The 20342-nt window shown below is 43.6% G+C and overlaps 1 protein-coding gene across 1 annotated transcript; it reads right to left on the reverse strand.

The window, feature by feature from the left end:
- Positions 1–5762: 5762 nt before the first annotated feature.
- LOC104331935 (heat shock factor protein 3) lies at positions 5763–20273 on the reverse strand. The gene is made up of 13 exons (XM_075435164.1): positions 20067–20273; positions 19105–19213; positions 17299–17426; positions 14451–14575; positions 13494–13569; positions 12679–12740; positions 12129–12210; positions 11716–11849; positions 10649–10894; positions 9365–9470; positions 8752–8817; positions 7483–7549; positions 5763–6900 (listed from the first exon to the last, which is right to left on the reverse strand). Exons 1-13 carry the CDS (start codon positions 20178–20180, stop codon positions 6569–6571), a joined length of 1647 nt encoding a protein of 548 aa, XP_075291279.1. The 5' UTR covers positions 20181–20273; the 3' UTR covers positions 5763–6568.
- Positions 20274–20342: the final 69 nt, after the last annotated feature.

Consider the following 20342-nt stretch of genomic DNA (forward strand, 5'->3'; position numbering starts at 1 on the left):
ACCCAGGACAACTGCTGGTGTTTTTTCCTTCCTCTTTTTCAGAAAAAAAGTGTCTCAGTGATGACCGTCAGAGGCATAGGCAGAAGTCCTAAGGAAGGGTGAAAAGAGGAAAGTTTAAGAATTACTTCCCTCTGTTTCATATTTCCTGCCGAGTATGCTTTTTTCCCCTTCTGATTTTTAATTCAACTTTAAAAAAAATACTTCCTTTTTTTTTTATTCCTAAACACCTTCTTCTTCCTCTTTTTCTTCTTGCATTGCTTTCTAAATAACAAGTTTTAACATGCATGTTACATAAAAGTACTCCCTCGAGTCTTCTTGTAAAGAGCTAGACAACCAAGGTCCTCACTATTCATTTTCTTACCAGCTTTTCTATAGAACTTGCCACTGTGTTTTAAATTAAGATTCATGAAACACCCTAAATTTTTACATTACCAGTGTGAGACAGATGATCATTGTAGGTCCCTTTCAACTGAAATATTCCATATCATTATATCCCATTTAAGAGGTAGAGAGTTCAGGTATACATATCTGAATATAAATAAATTTCCAAGAGCTGCAGACACCTGGTTTGACCATCACACTCCGTATCACAGGTTGATCCTCCTTTCTCACATAGCAATTTAACTGCTTGGTTAAATTGGTTAATTGCATTCAATTAAAAACAGATTAGGGCCATATGCACCTGCATTTCCCTGTAGACTACTTTGGAAACAGGGAAACAATTATATGCCTAGAGGGGAGAAATAAGGAACTTGTCAGAGTAGAAAATCTTTGAGACTATGAAATCGTGACTTCTTAACTGTAATGAGTTGTGTTATTATTAATTAAAGGTAATATTAGTTAATCTGTATTATTAATAATTGAGCACTAAACCCTTCTAGAAGTATTCGTCCTCTACTGAAACATTACCTTGAAGAGATTTTACGTATCTTTTTCTGTCTTCTGTGCCTCTTTGTTTTTCTCATGCCCTAATGACAGAAATCTCTCCTGCTTCATTGTATTTGGCTAAATGGATATGAGCACTGTGCTATTGTTACCTCTAAATTCAACATCAATTCTCAAATGCAATAACCAGAATAACTACATGCAGTCAACACAATCTTAGACCATATTGTAAAGTAAAATCCTCCTTTAATGACAGTGAGACAGTGTTTGTATCTGTAGAAGCATAGTACAGCATACCAGAGCAATCAGTGCTGCATACCTGATTCTGAAGTAGTGGCGATGTGGGGGGAAAAATGTTTCTTATAGTCTTTTATATGGCTTAAAGATGGCTCCACCTACATTGTCATTTGCAGGTAGCTTCATTAGGTTGTTATCTAATTTAACATTAAAAACAGGAGATTTGTGTGTAAAGCCCTGGGAGCTCTGATGTTATCTTGTTCCTTTTCTTTCGAGGTCTTTGCTTTCATTGTGATTGCTTGCTTTTACATATATTCTTACTTTAGAGCCATTGGTAGCTCATTCTGCAAAACAACGGTGCTTAAAAGCATATATGACTATAGAAGTGTGGTTGTTTTTTGGCTACTTGTTATTAACATTGATCTAATTGTGTCAGTGTTAGTGGTATAAGTTTGAATTTGGTTCTTTTCAGGTTATAACGTCCTGATCTCTGTTTCCCTGAAGCTGGTGATTTTACTACACACAATTTTCATGCCTTTATTTGGTTAGAAAATCTCTATATCCTTGTGGTTGTTTATCAGTCTCGGCCTAGAGAATCGAATCATCTGTTCAATTAATTTCTTACCATCTACTATATTTGCATGTATACCTGTAGTTAAAGAGGACATCTAACCAGCTTAAGGTCTAAATGCTTCTGAAAATACCCTACTGGATGAAGCTGATGAGCTTGATAAAGTTCAACAGAGATCCAAGAGATTTTGGAACCCGATTTTACGTGCTCCTCTCTTGTAGCCCTGTGTTCCTCCATCAGAATGAGATGCAACTCCAATCTGCAGTCACTGGGATGGGGAGAAGCAGGAAAAGCTTGTGTGGGTTGTAGTGTTGGCATAGTTCTTGGTTCAAAAAAGGAAGAGAAAAGAAGATGTTAAGTTCAAATTAATGAAACTCCTTCTTGGGGAACATGGCTGACTGGACAGAAGCCTAAATTGACTTGGACTAAGTCATAAGGGAACCTACTGCTAGCAGGGTACGTACCAACCAGGAAGCTAAAACTCAAACTGCTTGACAAAAAAAAGAGATGTGTATATATTTATGTATTTATTTATGTTTACATTTACCTTTTTGGTTGCAAGGACAGTGGTGGGACAAACCTCTTGTCCTTCATATGATGCAAGTACAGACACCTGTGTGCTAAAATGACCCGTAGTAGGAATCTCTTGCTTTTGCATTGGGGAACTATGCTAACACAGATACTACTTTTCAAAACAGCAATCTTGTTTTAGGAGACAGCAAAACATTTTGAGTGTGGACTGGATGCGGTGGCATCATACAGTCCAGGAGAGACAGATCAAAGTAAGTTTTTCTCACATTCTGGAAACCTCTGTCTTAGCAAGTGCTAAGCAACAGGAGATAAAAAATTGATGACTAGGCTGACATGGTCTGTGTGGGGAGGGCTAGTCTGAAACATGAAAAATCATTACAAAAGGAGCATGCGAGGGGCACTTCTTACTTTCTCACACTGTGCTTGCTGTGCCTGAGTGTGTTCTGTAAATTCTCAGCACATGGAAGCCAAGGAAAAGCAACCTTTCCTCCCTCAAATACAGGACACTGAAACCAAGAAGTAAAAGCAGCAGCTATGTGTGTTGATGCTGGAGGAGGAAGGAAACTTGCACTACAGTGAGCCAACTGTGGCGGTTGGTAGCACAACCTTGTTACGCATCGAGCTACGGTGGCATGGGAGTCCTGACCAGTAGGCTGTGGCACAGCAAGGGGCCGGCGATCGGCCGCTGTCTGACCGGCCGTGCTGCACGTGCCCTTGGGCTCCAGGCCCGTGCAGGCGGCACAGACAGGTTGAAACTTACTGTCAAAAAAACAGGGGAGAAACTAGGGCAATGGCTCTTGAATAGAACTGTTGGACATTTAAACAAACCTGCAAGTAACAGAATGAATCTAGAAAGCCAAACAGAAGTAATGTTAGGGGAAGGAGGCACAGGTAAGTATCAGAGGATACTCGGATCTGTCTGATAACCATCCTTAACAGCTGTGTCTAGAGAATCTAAGTTAACCCTGTACAATATATGATCTTCACGTGCTAACACCTTCCTTTTAAAGCAAAGAAAGAGAAGATGGTGCCTATGCACAGATATACCACATGCTGATTTAAGCTAAAATGTAAAGTTTGTCTGTTTATATTATAGAGAAAATAGAGGGAGATGGAAAAATGGAAGGGGAGGGAAAGGTGAGTATATTGGGTGCTACTGCAAAGGAGAATACTCCAGCTCTGGGAACAAAGGTAACTACTAATGAAAAGCTTTTGTTAATCTTAACAGAGGAACTGAGTGCCTCAAAAACTTCTGGGCTCTTACCAACTTAATGCCATTTCATGCTCCAGTACTTTTGCACAGAGCCCTATTGACTGCTCCAGGTTGTTGAAGGGGACAGATGGTTCCTACACCTTGGCAGTGCAGGTGAGGGCATCTGGAGTGTTTCATTAACTTTGTCCAGTCATTTTTATCCTATCTTTCATCTTACCCTCCCTTTCACTTCAGTTGATTTGTGTTTACATAGACCTATTATATTGCTCCGAGGATACCTCTGCTCCTCTGAGTAACGTAAGAGGATTCAAGGATTCTTGCTCCTTTGCAACAGCAGTAGCATTTGTTTTGTTGAGCTTGGGGCATGGTGGTGATCATTACAACACCACTTGTTTGTACAACAGGTTTCTGAAGTGGTTCCTGAAGTTGCCATCTTATAGCATGCAATCACTCATAACTCTTGGTTGTCAGCTGGGGAGTTTTCCACCACAAATCCATTTCTCACTAGCATGCACCACAGTATTTTGAACTTTCACATCACCACCTATGAAAAAAACAGTATCAGGTCCCCTCACTGCTCAGATGCGAGGGCTGGCTCCCAGCAAGCTACCCGCACACAGGCAACGAATAAATGCCCAAAGCCAGCCTGGCCCTACACTGTCAGTGGCGGTCAGTCTCCTTCCCCCAAGCTTTTGTTCCATGGCATGTCAAATAGCGGTTAATAATAAACTTAAACGTCCTTCTTTCTCAGGCTGACAGCCAGGCTAACCTTAGCATTTCAGTTAGTTCTGAACCTGCAGCAGCTGCATAATGAGACCCCCTGGAAAGCATTAAAGCTCTCCTTTCCAGAAAATTCAGTAAGTGGGTTTTGTTAGTACTGGCACACACAGGAACACACAAAATAGAATGCACAAGAAACACAGTAATGGTTTTGCAATTATTGAGTTTAATTACTTCAGCATGTGGGTTTTTCTTGCTATTCAGCCCTCCCCTTTCCATTGCAATCTTTCTTAGACAACTTACGTAAACACTTTTCCCAGAACAGTACAAGTTTTTATTTGCAGTTTTCTTAAGCCTTGGTTGCTTAACTTCTTAAGAGAGAAAGTGTATTAAAAAGCTACCATGCCAGCAGATCAAATATCTGATGGTGAGATGCGCTGAGAGCAGGACTCCAAGACGGAAGAACGTGACTGTAATCCATAACAGGAACTACACTTCAGCCTAAGCTGTTCAGGAACTGAGTTATAGAAGATTAGCCTCTCAAAGAACTTTGTTGTCTGCATTGTGCTGTCAAAACAGCACAGAAAAGTCTGTTTTTTACTGTTTCATTCTTTGAAACCTTGAGGCCTTTTGGAAGAAATGAAAAAAAAAAAAGCAGAACCCAAGACATATGCAATTCACTCTTTTCCCCCTCTCCTTTTAACTCATGAAAACTTGAGACTATTCAGCCCTTTGTCTCAAGAAGTAAGCAAAAGAGACTAGAGAAGACTTGAATTGCCTTCTGTCAGGTGTGTCTTATTCTAAAGACACAAACATGAAAGCTCACAAGGTAAAGAACAGTTGCAGAAGCATGGGAACAAAATGATGGTGTGAAGGCATTGCACATACACACACACTCAGCAGCAAGATCCTCCTCTAACGCAAAAGATTTGACAATGAAGCACAAACCCAATTAAGCAGGACCAGCATAGATAACGTGCATTATCTAGTAGGCTTTAGAATATCATATTAACTTGGATCCTTGAATATAAAAGATCTCAAAACTTACTAGTTCAGAAACTGCAGAGAGAACAAAGCCTGTAGGTAGCCTGAATTCCTAAAACTGAAAAAATTTTCGAGTAATTGCGCTGGTAGGAAATATCACGTGGTATTATACAATGGGTTTTCTACCTGCCTCCAGGCCTCTTCTAGCCCAAAGAGTGTGGCATCCCTGCGGCACATTTCAGGCTTGTGTGGGCTAGTGGTAGACTGTTACAAACCTGGTATCAGCAAAGGAGAACTTACTATTCCACTGACACCAGGAGTGATGTATCCGTTACAGCTGCTCCAAGAAGATAGGAAAACAGCGTAAGAACAGAATTTTGGTGAAATATTTTTTGATGAAGCAGACAGCATATTTTTTAATTTGCTGGCAAAGGACTTAGATGCATCTAATTAATTTAGCTTTAAGATTCCACAAGCAGAAAATGCAGCAAGAAGTCCAGTGTTCATATAGGGTCAGGTAAAAAAGTAGCTGCTGCAAGCAGAAGAGAAATATTTATGTAATGTCCTATGTCAATGCAAGTTACCCCATGACTCTTCCCCCCCCCCCCCCCCCCCCCCGCCATTTTAAGGGCAGCTGCTGGACTTTGCTAGATGTGAATCAGTTCTACACAAAATTTCTGAGGAGACAACCTATGAGCTAGGTGCAAGTTACCCTAGAAGAACTGCCATGCAATGTGCATGAGAAATCAGCATTATGCAGGGTGGCAAGCACTTCCTACCACAACACCTACAATCCGTGGCAATGGATGTGTGCTAGCATGTTAAAAAGTAATATTCCACAGTTAAAATGTAATTTTCCATAGGAAAAGTGTTCCCTGTACCTAGGAGCAAATCTAGGAGTATGAAAGTGATCTAAGCAGATGCAAACAATTTAGTCACAAGCTATCAAATTAAAATCAAAATTAAAAAAAATTTCTTAATTCCAAACAGTAGACAAGCCACCTACTGAAACAGGCTCTCAGAAAGAGTAAAAACCATTTAAAAAATATTACACACCACATTACTATCCAGCTAATAAAAAAAAAAACCCAAACCAAAGAAACCCAGCCAAACTTTACAAACAGGATACAAACAGATTTCCTTTTGGAATAAGGATATTGGATAAAAAGTTATGGAATACGCTGCAGTATGTTTACAGGGAGGTTGTTCTTCCCTCCGCCCAGCGCCTTCACTCCCACCAGCTCTTGTTCCGAGCTTGTTTTCACTTTTTCCAGATGTGCTCATTGCTTGTAGAAAGCAAACTTTCTTTTGTCTACACAGACTATGACACCCAGGAAGCAGGTAAGGAGAAAGGTCAAGCTTCTTGCTGATCCATTTCTTTGTTGTCTACTTCACATCACTAAGCCAGTTACAGATGTCGTGCGAGTTCAAGAAGTTTCTATCTCGGAGGCCTCTTCTATGAAGTTAGCAACAGGACTGAGGAGCAAAAGTGGAAACAGTTTATACTCTCCATTCCCGTCTTCCGAGAGGAGAGGTGGATCACCCATTCCCAGAGCATCTGGAGGCTCAGCCTGGCTTGCTGGAGCTGCTAGCGGCAAGGCAGTTCCGCTATCTGAGGAAGGATGAAGAGCAGGTTTCTCTTCCAGGGAGGGTAGCAGAAGGTCTTTCGGATCCTCCATCTTCCCTGCAGCTTCACTTGAAGGTGGTTCTTCAAACAGCGAAAGCAGAGGATTGGCCCTGTACTGTATCAGCTGCATATCTGAGGGAAAACAAACAGTTTAAACTCCAGACTCCTGTGTCACATGAGTGAAGGCTCTTATTCAAGACCAGGAAAAAATGGAGAAGCTGCTTCAAAACCTGGTTCACTACAGAAAACCATGCAGCTGAGCTCTGACAGACTACGTCTGCAGCTGCAAGAAGGGAGCTCAGGCTCCCGCGCCTGTTAACATCACTGTCTGAAGCACACTTCAAGCCCCCAAGACATACAGCGTACAATGGCAGCACTGACGGAGGAAAATGCATAGCACTGCATTTGTGGGGGTCGCAGCCCATACAGGGGACACTTCCACAAGGACATTTGCAGTTCTGCTCCCTATTGTGGCACTGTCGCATGCAAGAAAAAGGAAACAGTTAATACAAACATGGGGCATCGGATGGGGCCTCTCAAGGTTGAGGCACAGCTTTGTCAAGATCAGTGAAATATCCCAGTCTTCACAAAAAATTTTAAGCCCAGACCAAAGGAGGAGATAAATCATATTACAGGCTACAAAGATTGTATTTCAAAACCCAGTTTTGGAAGAGTTTGGAGCTGTCACTGCTCTCAGTGCTCCTTCCTGCCCACCTTTGCTTCCTGCTGTTTCTCTCTCACTTGCTCCCAGGTCTTCAGCGCTCTCTGCCAAGTTTGCAATCTGAAGCAAAACAGAGGGTAAGACAGAATGCTTAAAAATAACAACAAAAGCCAAGTTTTTCACTGACTAGTTAACAAAACTAAAGGTGAAAGGAGGAGGGAAGAGAAATGAAGCAGTTGACAAGTGAGCCCCTTGCTGGACATGAATGCCAGCAAACAGGAGCTCTCAGAGGAACGCACAGTGCAATACAGGCAAGCTCAACTTACTAAAGCAAAACAAGCCTCTGACTAGCAAATACTAATTCTGCCTTCCAAGCCAGAAACTTTACTATAGTCTGTCTTGTTGGAATAACACTGTTAAACATGATTTCATCAATATAATTAAATTTTGCAAGCACTGCTTGAACACAGCTGCATTTTACCTCAGTTATACTGAGGTAGAATTACGTACCTTAGTCATAGTCTAAGTTGTTATGACTAGGAAGTCCTAGTTTAAATCTTATTTCAGGTCACTTTGCAAGAGTTTTTTTTAACAAGTCAATTTTAGGAACTGGACCAAGAGAAGTAAATTTGCACTGAACTTTTGTATGTCCTCTGAGGAAATTCCATACAGCCATGTTCAGAATAAATACAGTATATTGTGTTATATTTTTCATTTAGTACTTTGTGTCTTCAGTCTGTCTGAAGACTGAAGGAAATCTCATCTGAACTATAACCCCAGACCTAGTTATTACTTGGCTAAAAGACATCATGGGAATTCCTGAGGCTAGGAGAAACAAGCCAAGAAACTGTTCTCACACACTTAGACAAAAAAAAAAAAACAACAACAAAAAAAACCAACAAGATTTTCTAGCCTCCTCATTCTAAACAGAAGGTAGAGAAGTAATAGATACAAATAAAAAAAATTCCTCAATACAGACAGCTGATTCAGCAGATGCCAGTTTGCTTCCCTCTTCCTTATGTTCTCAGGTGTATTCAGAAAGCAAAGAACATGTTATTCAAAGCAAAGTGGCAGTTTAAATCAGCACGCAGAGTGCATTACTGCAGCTAGGAACATTAGGAGCTGATACTACCTTGAGAATCCTCTTAAATTCATATATGCCAACAGCAATAACTGAAAACATTAAGTCAGCAGGACAAGATGAAATGGCAGTCTCATCCTGTGCTGTCAATCCAGTCCCTACCCTCAAACTACATCAGTCAAAATTTAGCTCTCAACATTGTATTAACCCTCCCCATCACAGAAGCAAATCTTACTCTTACATTTTCCATACCAGGGGAAGTTTCCATCAAGCTCATATCCAGGGCTGGCAGCTCAGGATTAAGTGTCTGAAATAAAACCAGACCATATGTCATATAATAAGGTCCTTAAAACAAAACTTCAGAGAGCTCCCGAAAGCACAGCAGGATCCAGCACACTGCTCCATCCACTGAAGCACAAGGGGAGGTGGCTCCTCCACAGACCTACAGCAATACTGTGGCAGTAAACTGGGGGCATGGGAAAAAGACGACACCCTGTTTCCCTGTGATTCCAGGTATAAGGCTGAGTTTCATTCCATACCATAATGCATAATCAGACACATCATCAAGATGTGAGGATATGTGACAAAGGCTTCAAGTGAGTCCAGTTGTGTTCTCCCTGCCCCCCCGAGCTCTGTATGACAGAAATACTATTTGAGCTGATAAAAGGCTCTCGGCGTTACCTTGTACATTGTTGGACTCCTAGAACGACTACGTATCACTCTACCCATAACGATTTGCTTTTCAGGATTTTCCCTGCCTCTTGCCCATTACAATATGGAATAAAACAGTAAAATTTCATGATGCACCCTAATCATTATTTTTCAGAAATCAGAAAAAGTGAAAAGACACTCACATCACTGAAAGCTTCAGAACCAAAGTTGTACTGCTTCCCGGATAACATTGCTTGAAGCTCTTCAAGGCTGGCATCAATGCAATTAAGAAAATCCTGAATTTCTTCTCTAAAAAGACAAAATTATACAGTACTGTAAGAAACAGTCGGGAGTCAGGACCTTCTTTTGCACCACAAGGCAGGTTGCTCACAATCTAGAATAGCTCACTGCCAAATGAATGAAACCGCATTCCTGTATCGCTTGTCACGGTCCAGCTCTGAAGGACAGGTACAAGGAAGACTATCTGAACAGCAAGTATAATAATAGCTATCGCATCAAAAAGCAGTTCCTCCTTCCACACCTGCTTCCTCCTTCATTTTAATATCTTTTGAATGTTCCCAGATCCCCACCTACACACCAATGTCTGTTTAAACTATGGGCTGATGGCATTCACCTTGGGACAACAAATGATAAGCAAAGCGCTGGAAACAACCTGGATCCGAACCCACTTTGAAGCATCAGATTGTGGCCGAGTTGTACACTCTCCAAGGACAGCGGGCAGGACACAAGGGACAGTGAATGAAGAGGAAATGAAGCCGCATGACGACACCAGTACTGAACTTCTCGCTTGCTGCGAGCTGCCACCCGCGCTGGGATACTCACTGCAACACCAGACAGCCCCAAGGCACAGCCCCACGCACTGCAGTGCCGGCGGGCCTCCAGATCACACCGCGTGCCGCGACACACCTCAGTGCTCCCTACCCATAGTTAACCACAGCAGAAGAGCCGCCAGGAGCAAGAACTGAAGTTTGTTCCTTGATCCAGCTCAGCCTGCAGCCACAGAAGTGACAGCGCTGCCAAAGCTCAGGGACCAGTGCAGAGCTGGGCACTGCTTACGCAGCCACGCTGCCGCGTGTGAAGCCACAGCCTGCGGGATTCCGGTCACAAGGGAAACAAACCTTTGCACAAATGAAGGGCAACACCAGATTACCACCGATACAAATCACAGCCAGTTCTCAGATATGAGGGCCGATGTGACAGACTGACCTCACCCATCCTCAGACTGACACATCTGAAGTCAGGCACACTCATTATCAGAGATGTGACAGATCAGCTTGCCCTGCTTCTAGTGTATGATGCTAACACTTGTCTTTTTCAGGACCTACTAAGAAAGGGGCAGAAAATTCAGTTCATCAATGACATTTGAAAAGCTAATTCACTATGATCTGCTAAATACATCCTCTAAAACTTCAACAAGATCCCACAAGATGACGATGGCACAACAGTTTCCAGAAACAAGTTAATACCTGTCCAGTAAAGGATCATTTTGGTTTCCAGAGTTGTTCTCATTCAAGATGGAGTCGATCACTGACACGGGGTCTTCTGGAGCATTAGTTTGTGCAGTATGGAGTTCCACAGCAACATTTCCCATTTCACTGGATTTGCTGACATCATTTATATGAACTGGCGGGATAGATTCTGCATAATTTAACTCATGTGGTTGTGACACTTGACAAATAGGTAAGCCAGGATCCAGAGTTGCCTGTGTCTCTCTAAAACATGACCCGGAGAGAAACAACACACAGGAGAATTCATCAACTGTATTACTACTCATTGCAAGTTTAGTGCCTTAAACCTCAGTACCTAGTAAGGTCAAGCCCATCAAGGGTTCAGATAACTAACTGGTCTTTAGGAAAAGAAGAAAAGCGCCTTCCCAAGGGCAGAGAAAGAATCTCTTACTACAGCTTATATCGATAGGATGTATCGGAGCAAAACACCCTATTTTGCCATGCCAAAGGCGCCATAATAGCATGTGGAAATTAGGCCTGAGGGAAACTCCTAACGTTGCATCTCTGGAAAGAAAAGATTCCAAATAGGTCCATATTTCACTCTGGATGTTAACAACTAAATGGGTTTTCACAAGAATATGAGGTTGCACAAAAGAATGCCTTTCCTTCAGTTACGCTTAGCACAGCATTAGGGAGAGTAGTAGTGAAACTGAAGATAAAACTCTAAATCTTGGTTTGTTTATTAGTAACCTATACATGCATTCAGGTCCCTGCTCAGCCAAAAAGTTAAGTATGTGCTTTTTTGTTGAATAGATGGAAAAGCCTCAGCAAATTAAACTTCAAGTGCCAACCAGCTTGATAGGCCTCCAGGCACTCCTGTAGAGATATGGGTATTTAAAAAGCTGTGCTGACCATGACCAATGCTACACGCGGTAAAAAAGTCAGCCTACAAACAGGCCTGTCATGCACAAGTAGAGTAAAAATTCAAAGCGTCTGTTTCCCAGAATTCCTGTGGAGCACTTACGCTAACATAACTATGTAGTTAACAATGTAAGCATAGATACTTCGACATCCTTTAAACATACCTGGCTCTGTCACTTGTGTGTGCCACAGCAAGGAGACCATTGGTGGCATTTTCCAGGGTATCAGTGATATCTCTAATGATAAGACCTGTACCATTTCCATCCTCTTCATCTGCATTACCTTCAGAAAAAGCCATCTGCAGGATACAGCAAATGGAATGAGTAAACCATAAGGTCTGACTATTTTTGATGTTGAAGCTTCATTCTTCTTGCAGCTTCTCCTTCCTGTCCAGATTTCATCTTCAACTAGCTGTACTGATTTGCATGATTTTACAGAGCAATGCTTTAAAGCTACCCACTGAAAAATGGACTGCATTTGTTCATAACACTCGGGTATTAACAGTTGTAAGGAAGACTTTGAGATCACTGTGTATCATCCTGTCCAACCCCTTGTCTCTTTCCCTGGGAAGACTTACTGCTTGGCCACTCTCCACAGGGATGCGAACATACTGACGACTGTATTTGGAAGGTGAGGCACCTGCAGCATCCGTTAGAGACCTGAGACAAAATACAGCTTTAGTATACAGTTCCTCAGTAAAAGCTGTAGCAATGCCAAATATGTCTGGTAGTGGTAAGAATGCTCATTCTTCCACTTCTAAGAAAACTGGCTTCTGGAAATGTTTTTCAGCAAGCGTACCGCAGACAGGCTGCATTCTAAACATGCTTTTCTTCTGAATAAGTCAGTCACATTTTCACATTTAAAAAGTTACCATTTCTGATAACTGTGCTCTTCAAGATTTAAGATGTATAGTATATTACCTTCCCACCCATTTTTTAGTGGCAAAGAAGCGGAAATATTTCTTTCACGCTTTATTCAATTTCCATCAGCCTTCTCAAGTTTGAATAAAAAAATACAAGTGATAAAAATATTCTTGATGCACTTTAAGCAAAGTATGTTGCTTCTAGAAGCTGGTTTATCCCTGTAACTCACATCTGACACTGATTTGTGACCCATCCAGTAATTACCTTTTTCTTTTGACCCCAACAATATAATTTCCTTGCATCAAACTTAGTATAAATTGAAGAATCTAAAAAGGAAAGACAAAAAAAAACAAAAACAAGTGGTCAGCATAGCAATCCTAACATTAAATTATTAATTCAGATATCACCACAAGATTATGTAGTTATGTGATTGAAATTAACAGGTAAATTAAATACCTATTTGGGTTCATGTCTTAAAAAACAAAATGATAGTTACAAGTGGCATTGAAAAATTATCCCACTTGGACAGTCTGGGGTTGGTGTTTTTTTTTTTTTTTTTTTTTTTTTTGACATAACGTAAAACCACAAGTCACTAGAGGATTCCAGACCAGAAACAGCTGAGGGATAAAGCAGAGAAAGTTTGTTCCAGTGCAGAGGCTCCTATGGCTTCTAGCTTCCAAGTTGACTTCTTGAGTGGTCTGTCTTGGTCCAAGATCTTTCCCAGACTCCATTCCACGTACCTGTAATCTCTTGTTCTAGGCTCCTGTTACCATGCACTGCCTCCAGCCCCACGTTTACCCCATGTTAGCTTGATTTACTCATTTCTCTTCAAATTAGATTCACTGAGATTTCAAACACACTGAAATCCTTTTTACTATGACTTTTCCTTAGTATTTTGCTCATGGTTCTTTGCTGCACTACTTCTGGGACACTCAGGAACTGTGAACATTTTCTTTATGCTGTATTAATATAGCCTGTTCAGCTCTGTGTCATTTGTCATTCTACATAAGCAAAGAATGCCATTAAGTATCACAGAGGCAGGAATAAGGATGGTAGCACTGAAGATGCTGCAATGGTACCTTAGACAGCAGCTTCTGTTGTTGACTGTGCTTCTGCCTTAGAACTGCCACTTCTTTCCACAGGGCCTTATTTTCTCTGCAATGCAGAATAAATCAGAAGACAGAGGATGAACAGAGTTTACTTTATATGCTTTAGTTTTACAGCTTTCAAACTTTCACAGTACCTTGCAGGACCAATGGCAACATTCCTTCCATGGATAACTAACAATTGGTTAATCCAATCCACTAGTATAAACTCTGGTTTAAATTAGCTCCATTTTCCATCAGACAGGACCAAACACTCACTAATGAGCGAGTGTACTGCTGCTCCACCAGTAATCTTGATCTGAGGTCTCCCTTCAAAGCCTCCAAGACTCAGAATAAAGACTTGGTGTTTCAAAACGGGCTGTGTGTAACACAGACCACCTCAGACCTGTTTCAAAGTCTGCGTTTGGTTTTTTTTTCGGTTGGTTGTTTTTTTCTAAAAGAACAGAGGGAGTGTAGTGAAGGTGCCTCCTGAACTTTGGTTGATACCTGCTTGCCAGTGATATGAATGAACTACCAGTGCCTATGTAAAAAGGATCTGAGGGAACAGAGACGAGGACGTGCAAAGTCCAGTTCCGATTAGAAAGAAAACCAAACACCAATTCTCTCTCCCTCACTGCATCTAACCCTGTTCTGTGCTTAGAAAAAGAAACGCTTTGATCGCCCTAAAGAAAACAACTACAGGTGATGGCAACCGAAATGAAGTCTCAAGACAGTCAAACTCCCAGTCTTTACCTCTGGTCTGCTACTGAATTACAAAAACAAGCAAGATTCAGAATGCTGCATGGGGCAGAATGGGGATTCTTACAAAAAAAAAAAAAAAATACAGCTTCACCTGTTTCCAGTTCAAATGAAATCTGCATTTAGACTCAAGCTCCATTTGATATAAGCAACACTCAGTGTATAAGTGCCTCTGAAACAGACAGAGTCTACCTCTTCATGTTAGCAAGCCTGACATCCATGTTGTTCTGCTGCTCTCTCATTTCCTGGACTTCAGAGAGTACTTTGTGCAAATCCTCCGTACAGACCTTGAGATCCTCAGTCCTTACTGCAGATACCTAAAACAGGACCAGGTTACACATGCTTTACTACAAACAGTGCCTTGCATACTCCTTTCTACAGGAACAGTGCAGTTAGTCTGTAGAAGAACAGGTACAAACTCCATTAAAAGACACCACAATTGCTATAGATGACAGTCCTCAGGACAGACTACACTGTATAAAAAAAAAAAAAAGACATCAATGAAAATACAGGATTAGCACTTTATACGTGTAGACAGTAGATTCACCATTGTAATTCATGGTAAGAACCTACCACTGGTTGAAAATGGCTTTTCCTAGGGGGTTCTCCCTGACAGGTCTGGTGACAGCTTGCCCTCTAGTGTCGAAGAGGGAGAGACCAGCCAAAACCAGAACAGAATTGGTAGTGGAGTAAGAACAAGATGATCATACTCCTTTTAGGTGCAGGTAAATCTGCCAGCATAGGAGTAACAAATCTCCATTCAGTTACAAGGTGGGTGAGGGGGAGTCCAATTAGAAGCATCCTACTCGATTTAAAAATGTGTCCCACACCACCTGAATTGCAGATTCCTATACTGGTGTTACCCCCATTACTTCTCCACTCAGTGATATTCCAAAATTATGGAGACTTGTCTCCAGAAAGTCAGAGTCCAAACTGCATTTCTGCCCACAGAAGAATCCATGAACGCGACCTCTTCAAACGATGGCAGAAGAGTCATCAGAAAGCAAAAAGCTCACTCTCTCCTCCCCACACTTCCATATTCAAAATCTGCCAACTCCTTCAGCAACTCTCTCTGCAGTGGTGGCCTTGATGGCTAACACAGAATTCAGGATTTTGAAAAAGACAGCTCTGGTGCATCACGCGTCTGAATGACAAGTCCAGGTTTTGCAGGCATAATTTTAAAAATCCTTTAGCCAAATACTGCCACAACTGAACCAAATGGAGTTGTACTGGCTAACCAACCACCAGACATCCCTTCCAACCTACAGCATGCCATGACACTAAATTCCAAGAGGGAGGTGAAAGCACCTGCGATCAGCCCGCTGAAGTGCTAGGTAACTTCCACGCAGGCTGGCTTACAGAACCCTTTTTTTCAAAGGGGAATGGCATGGTCAGAAATGGACCTATGGTGTTATAAAGCCACAGCCTATCACTTCACAATGAAACAGAACATAATTGTTATGCAACCACTCTACAGACATAGCTGGCCACTTTCTCAGCATAGCCCAGCGTTACAGAGGATGGACAGAATGGCCTCGCTGTGTCTATGTTTTTAGATGCTTCGCTATTCGTTGTGGGTAATACCTTACACTAAGGTACATGAGTTATGTCCCAAACGAAACTCATGGCCACCTGGTTTGTCTTCAGCATACCACCTCTCTATGGGGAAGACACCCAAAAGATGCAGACAGCAGGTGGAAATTTCAAACGCCGTCAGCCTGCCTCTGAAAAAAGGGCCATACAGTAGCATTCTGCCCAAGTGCAAGGAACTGCTCTCTTCAGAGCCTCTAACCAGATAATAAGGGTGTCAAGACTGAAGCACACCAGCAGAGCTAACAGTAAGAGGGAGTAAATAAACCAAGTCCTGCGCCGAAACTTGCATTCCTGTCAGAGGTTTGCAATCCGGTTTATAGGAAGTACTGAAACATGACTCCATGACAGACAGTAAAAGAGCGGGAAAGACTAAGGCATGCTCTGCATAAGATCACTAACATTTCCTGTGCAACAAAGAATATGTTTCACCAACCTATTCAGTAGTTTCATGTGACCGTCCTTGGCACTAACCAGAGCTTTTGTCTTTCCATCTAGAGTACTCCACCCGCTGCAACACCCCTGGGATGCATGGTGCCACACATAACGTCACCAGCTGACTGCCTCAACACACCAGCAAGCAAGGTGTGCAGGCCAAGACAAATTAGCGATTACAGCATCTGGGAAGAGCACAGGCCTGAGTCAGAGAAGCAACTGTGCAACTATATTCAATCCTTTGTGATTGTGGGCAGAGACAGCTCAGCGAGGAATCAATCAAAAAACAATTGCGGGTCTCAAGCCTATCCTGTGCTTTATTAACTTGGGCAATGTAGCTACCACATTACGACATTCTAAAGAAAAGATTCTGCAGTAGAAGTGTCAACATGATGTATTGTGATACTGTCTTTCTCTGGCAGCCAGGCTATTATGGGCTGTAATGTGCCAACAGAGGATAAATATCTGTGCAGAAACAGGTCAGGCACGGCCTGAACATACACAAGAAAACTGGAAAGCATTAAGAAATGTGTAGCTTAGCGGCAACATAGTTTTGGAGGAACAATGTAATTTATGCAAACTCACCCAAATGAACTGATTACTAATGCCCCTGCTAATTTGCAATATGCACCAAATGGGAGTGTATTTTCTTTTACTTCTTTCACTTTGCAACTCTTTCCAACTCTGCTGTGCTGGCAGAACTGAAGACTGTGCTTAGCTGTAATCAGGTATATGAACTCTCTGTGGAAAAAGGGCTCATTTGACAGCTATGAAGACTGTGGTCCTACTCCAGTGCGTTGCTAAACAACAGCAGGGTGTGTTTTGTCCAAGAGCTGGCATGAGGAGGCCAAGCCAAGCATTAGCCTGGCATTCAGGAGGGAGTTACAAAGGCTTGCATCATGATGCACAACCTTGGTTCCCATGGAACTGGCTAGCTGTAAAGTGTCTGAAACCCCAGGTTCTTGATCAGCTACTTTTCAAAACAAAGTGAAGTAAATACATGCTTAGACTGTACCTTGCGCTTGATGTTTTCCAGCAAATGTGCCTTCCCTTGCTTGAAGAAAGGATGCTGGAATTCAATGACAGAGCTCTTCTCTGCTGTAATCATACCATTCTCCAGAGCAATAACCTTCCTGAAACCATCTGTGGAGAGGGATTAACAAAGTCATTTCTTTCAGTGCAAAGCCGACTATGACAAGACATAGCTGAAGAAAACCCCAAGGCTACTGAAATACCTACAGCACTATAGTTAGTGGTTATAATTTAAAAAAAATAGACTAGAATATATAGAAATTATAAAAAACAGCGACAGTAGCTTTTCTCTGGTGCTCATTGACTTGACTGCTCCAATCTCCACAGCTAGAGAACGCATCCACAGTACCGTCAAATGGCCTCGCAGGCTGTACGAACAGCACGCATGGCAGAGACCAGCTAGTGTCTGCAAGCAAGACAGTGACATCCCAACAATCACAGAAGTTAATTAGAAGTGACATTTATTAGGACATCTTGGATAAAATATTGTCTCAGTGGAAGCAGCGGAACAGTGCACCTTCCCTTTCATGCCTGTAATCCCAGTCAGCTACATGTCAAAAACACTGCCATGCACCACCACGCTCTACAGAATAAAATAAGGAAATTAGTTCTCAGCTTATGCAAACACATGCACGCAGGGTACTTTCTCCATACCAGACTGCCTGCATGAAATAAGACATTGCCAGCTCTGTTTCCATCACTGCTTCAAGTACCACAGGGCAGATGCAAAATACAGTTGGCAGACCAATCCATATCTCTCCTCACTCAAGTTTCTATCACAGTTAATGCATTCCAGTTTCACTGTGCCCCAACAGCGCTACCATTAGAAAACCGTACTCGAAGCTAGGACAAGTCCAGCAGAAAAAGGAGGCTGCCGTTTCACTTCGTGCCTTCACAGGAACATCTGCATTTTAGCATTCACCCTCGCTAGGAGGGAACTGACAACTGTTTGGTTGTATTACCCTTTGACACGCCAGGGATGGAGCCTCGGCACTACACACAACCTGCAGCATCCACCCTGCGTTAAGGGGCTAAACGCACGCCGTCCCTCTCACATCTGATAGGCATCGGCTACAGACACCAGGCAAACCTACCGGGCAAGGACAGAGAGTTCCTCCTCCTTACTCCAAATGGAAATTCTAAACAAGGCAGCCATGTTCCACGCAGTTTGTACCTTCACTCAGCCCATAAGCTATCTACCGTAAAGCAACCGTTTCTGCTGCGTGTCGCAGCCCTGCACATTGCACTGCATCTCTGTATTACTGCCTCACTCCAGCTTCTTTGCCTGATACAACGGATGCTACATAATGCTCGAAAGTCAAGCCCAGAAAACACAATGAGAAACCTAGTCCAGCTCGATCCATCGGCATGACTAATCTTGTTTCAACATAGCAATGCAGGCAACAGCACGGTCTAGGTATTTTTTTCCACACAGTGGATGCACAGGTGTAGACACAGCCTCTGCTCCTCCAGGTGTGCGTAAGTTTGCTATTACCATTACCATTAACAGTGCCACCATGGACTGAACTCCACCCAAGCGTTAGGCACCAGCACATGAAACAATGTTTTAATGGCTGCTGCTTAAAAGGACTCAGAGCTGAAACACAGAAAACAAAGACTAAGCCAAGCTCTACCATTACTCTTTTCTTTTGCAAAGCAAGCTGAAGACCAGAATTCAGCTTTTTGGGGATGAAAGACCTGACAAGCCAATCGGTTTGTTTAAAGAAATTGAAATTGATGCTAAGCAGCAATTAACTTGGCAGAAAGAATAAGAACAGCTGAGGCTTACACATGTTAAGCTGTCGTATGAAGCTGGAGATATTGTTGTGTTTGAAGTACTTGGGGAGCAGCTCCTTGGCAAACCTCTGCTCATCCAGAATGCAGAAGTTCTCACCGTTCTAGGAAACAAGCAGAAGCCAGGGTCAGAGAACAGGCACGATTCTTCTACGGTGTTGCTCAGAAGTCAAGACCATAAATCAACAGAGATGGGGAAGGGCAAAACGCTCAGCGATGGGAATTGTCTGTGTAAGCGCTTCTGGGTGCTTGGGACTGTGCTAAAAAGTTTTGAATCCAAAAAGACCGTTACGTGCAACACTTCTACTGGACGGGGGATTTTTTCTTTTTTTTAAAAGCCCTGAAGTTTTGATCTTAATCCAAAGAAAACTCGTCCTCTTAAAGATCCCACATATCCGCTGCTCCCGCCGCCCGCGGGAAGCGCGAAGCTGCCGGGCACAACGGCGACGCCGCCGCCGCCGCACGCGGTGTCACTGCTAAAAATAACGCCGCGGAGCTGCCGGAGTTCAGAGCGCGCAGCCCAGCGGGGAGCGGCGGACGCGGCAACACGAGCAGCGCCGGGCCCGTCCACCCCCGGCTCAAAGCCCCCCGCAGCCGGGCAGGCCTCCGCGCCGCTTTTACGCTGTTGACAAAGCGAACACAACCCACCGCGTTCCCCTCCGCCTTTTTGCGGACCAAACCTCCGAGAGCAGCGGAGAAACCCCCGCGGGCTTAACAGCGTGCGGGGGGGCGACGCAACCGCGTCGGGGTCCGCCTCCTCCTCCTCCTCCCCTCCCGGAGAACACAGTAAGCGTTAATTACCCGGTACAGGGCTTCCCCACCCCCCCCCCCGCCAGCCCCACGTCACGCCGGCGCCCGGGTGCGGGCCCGCACGCCGCCGCCCCCGCCAGGCCCCGCAGCCGCGGCCCAGCCGCCCCCCTCCCCGCACCAGGCCGGGGTCCCGCGGGCCGCCCTCACCCTGCTCCAGCAGATGACGTCGTCGCTCTGCGGGTCCTCCACCAGCGCCCAGAGCTTGGCCAGGAAGCCGGGCACCGCAGCGGCGGCGCCAGGCAGCGCCGACCCCTCCCGCATCCTCAGGCCGGGCCGCGCTCCGCGCAACGGGCCCGGGCGGACAACGGCGGCCGTGACGCTACACGGGGCGTTACCTCCGGCCCGGGAGGGAGGGGGGAGCGCGCTGATTGGTGCGCGCCGCGAGGCCCCGCCCCCTCCCCCGCTGCGAGCGTGACTCTTGTT

Source organism: Opisthocomus hoazin, chromosome 14, assembly GCF_030867145.1.
Source record: "Opisthocomus hoazin isolate bOpiHoa1 chromosome 14, bOpiHoa1.hap1, whole genome shotgun sequence".
Taxonomy (NCBI): Eukaryota; Metazoa; Chordata; class Aves; order Opisthocomiformes; family Opisthocomidae; genus Opisthocomus; species Opisthocomus hoazin.

Excerpts from the sequence above, each read along its gene's own strand:
- LOC104331935 (XM_075435164.1), bottom strand. The coding sequence starts at position 20,180 with ATGCGGGAGGGGTCGGCGCTGCCTGGCGCCGCCGCTGCGGTGCCCGGC. Across the intron at positions 11,850-12,128 it reads CTGTGGAGAGTGGCCAAGCA|ATGGCTTTTTCTGAAGGTAA; the intron begins GTAAGTCTTCCC and ends TGTATCCTGCAG. Across the intron at positions 8,818-9,364 it reads GTTCTGAAGCTTTCAGTGAT|ACACTTAATCCTGAGCTGCC; the intron begins GTGAGTGTCTTT and ends GTTTTATTTCAG.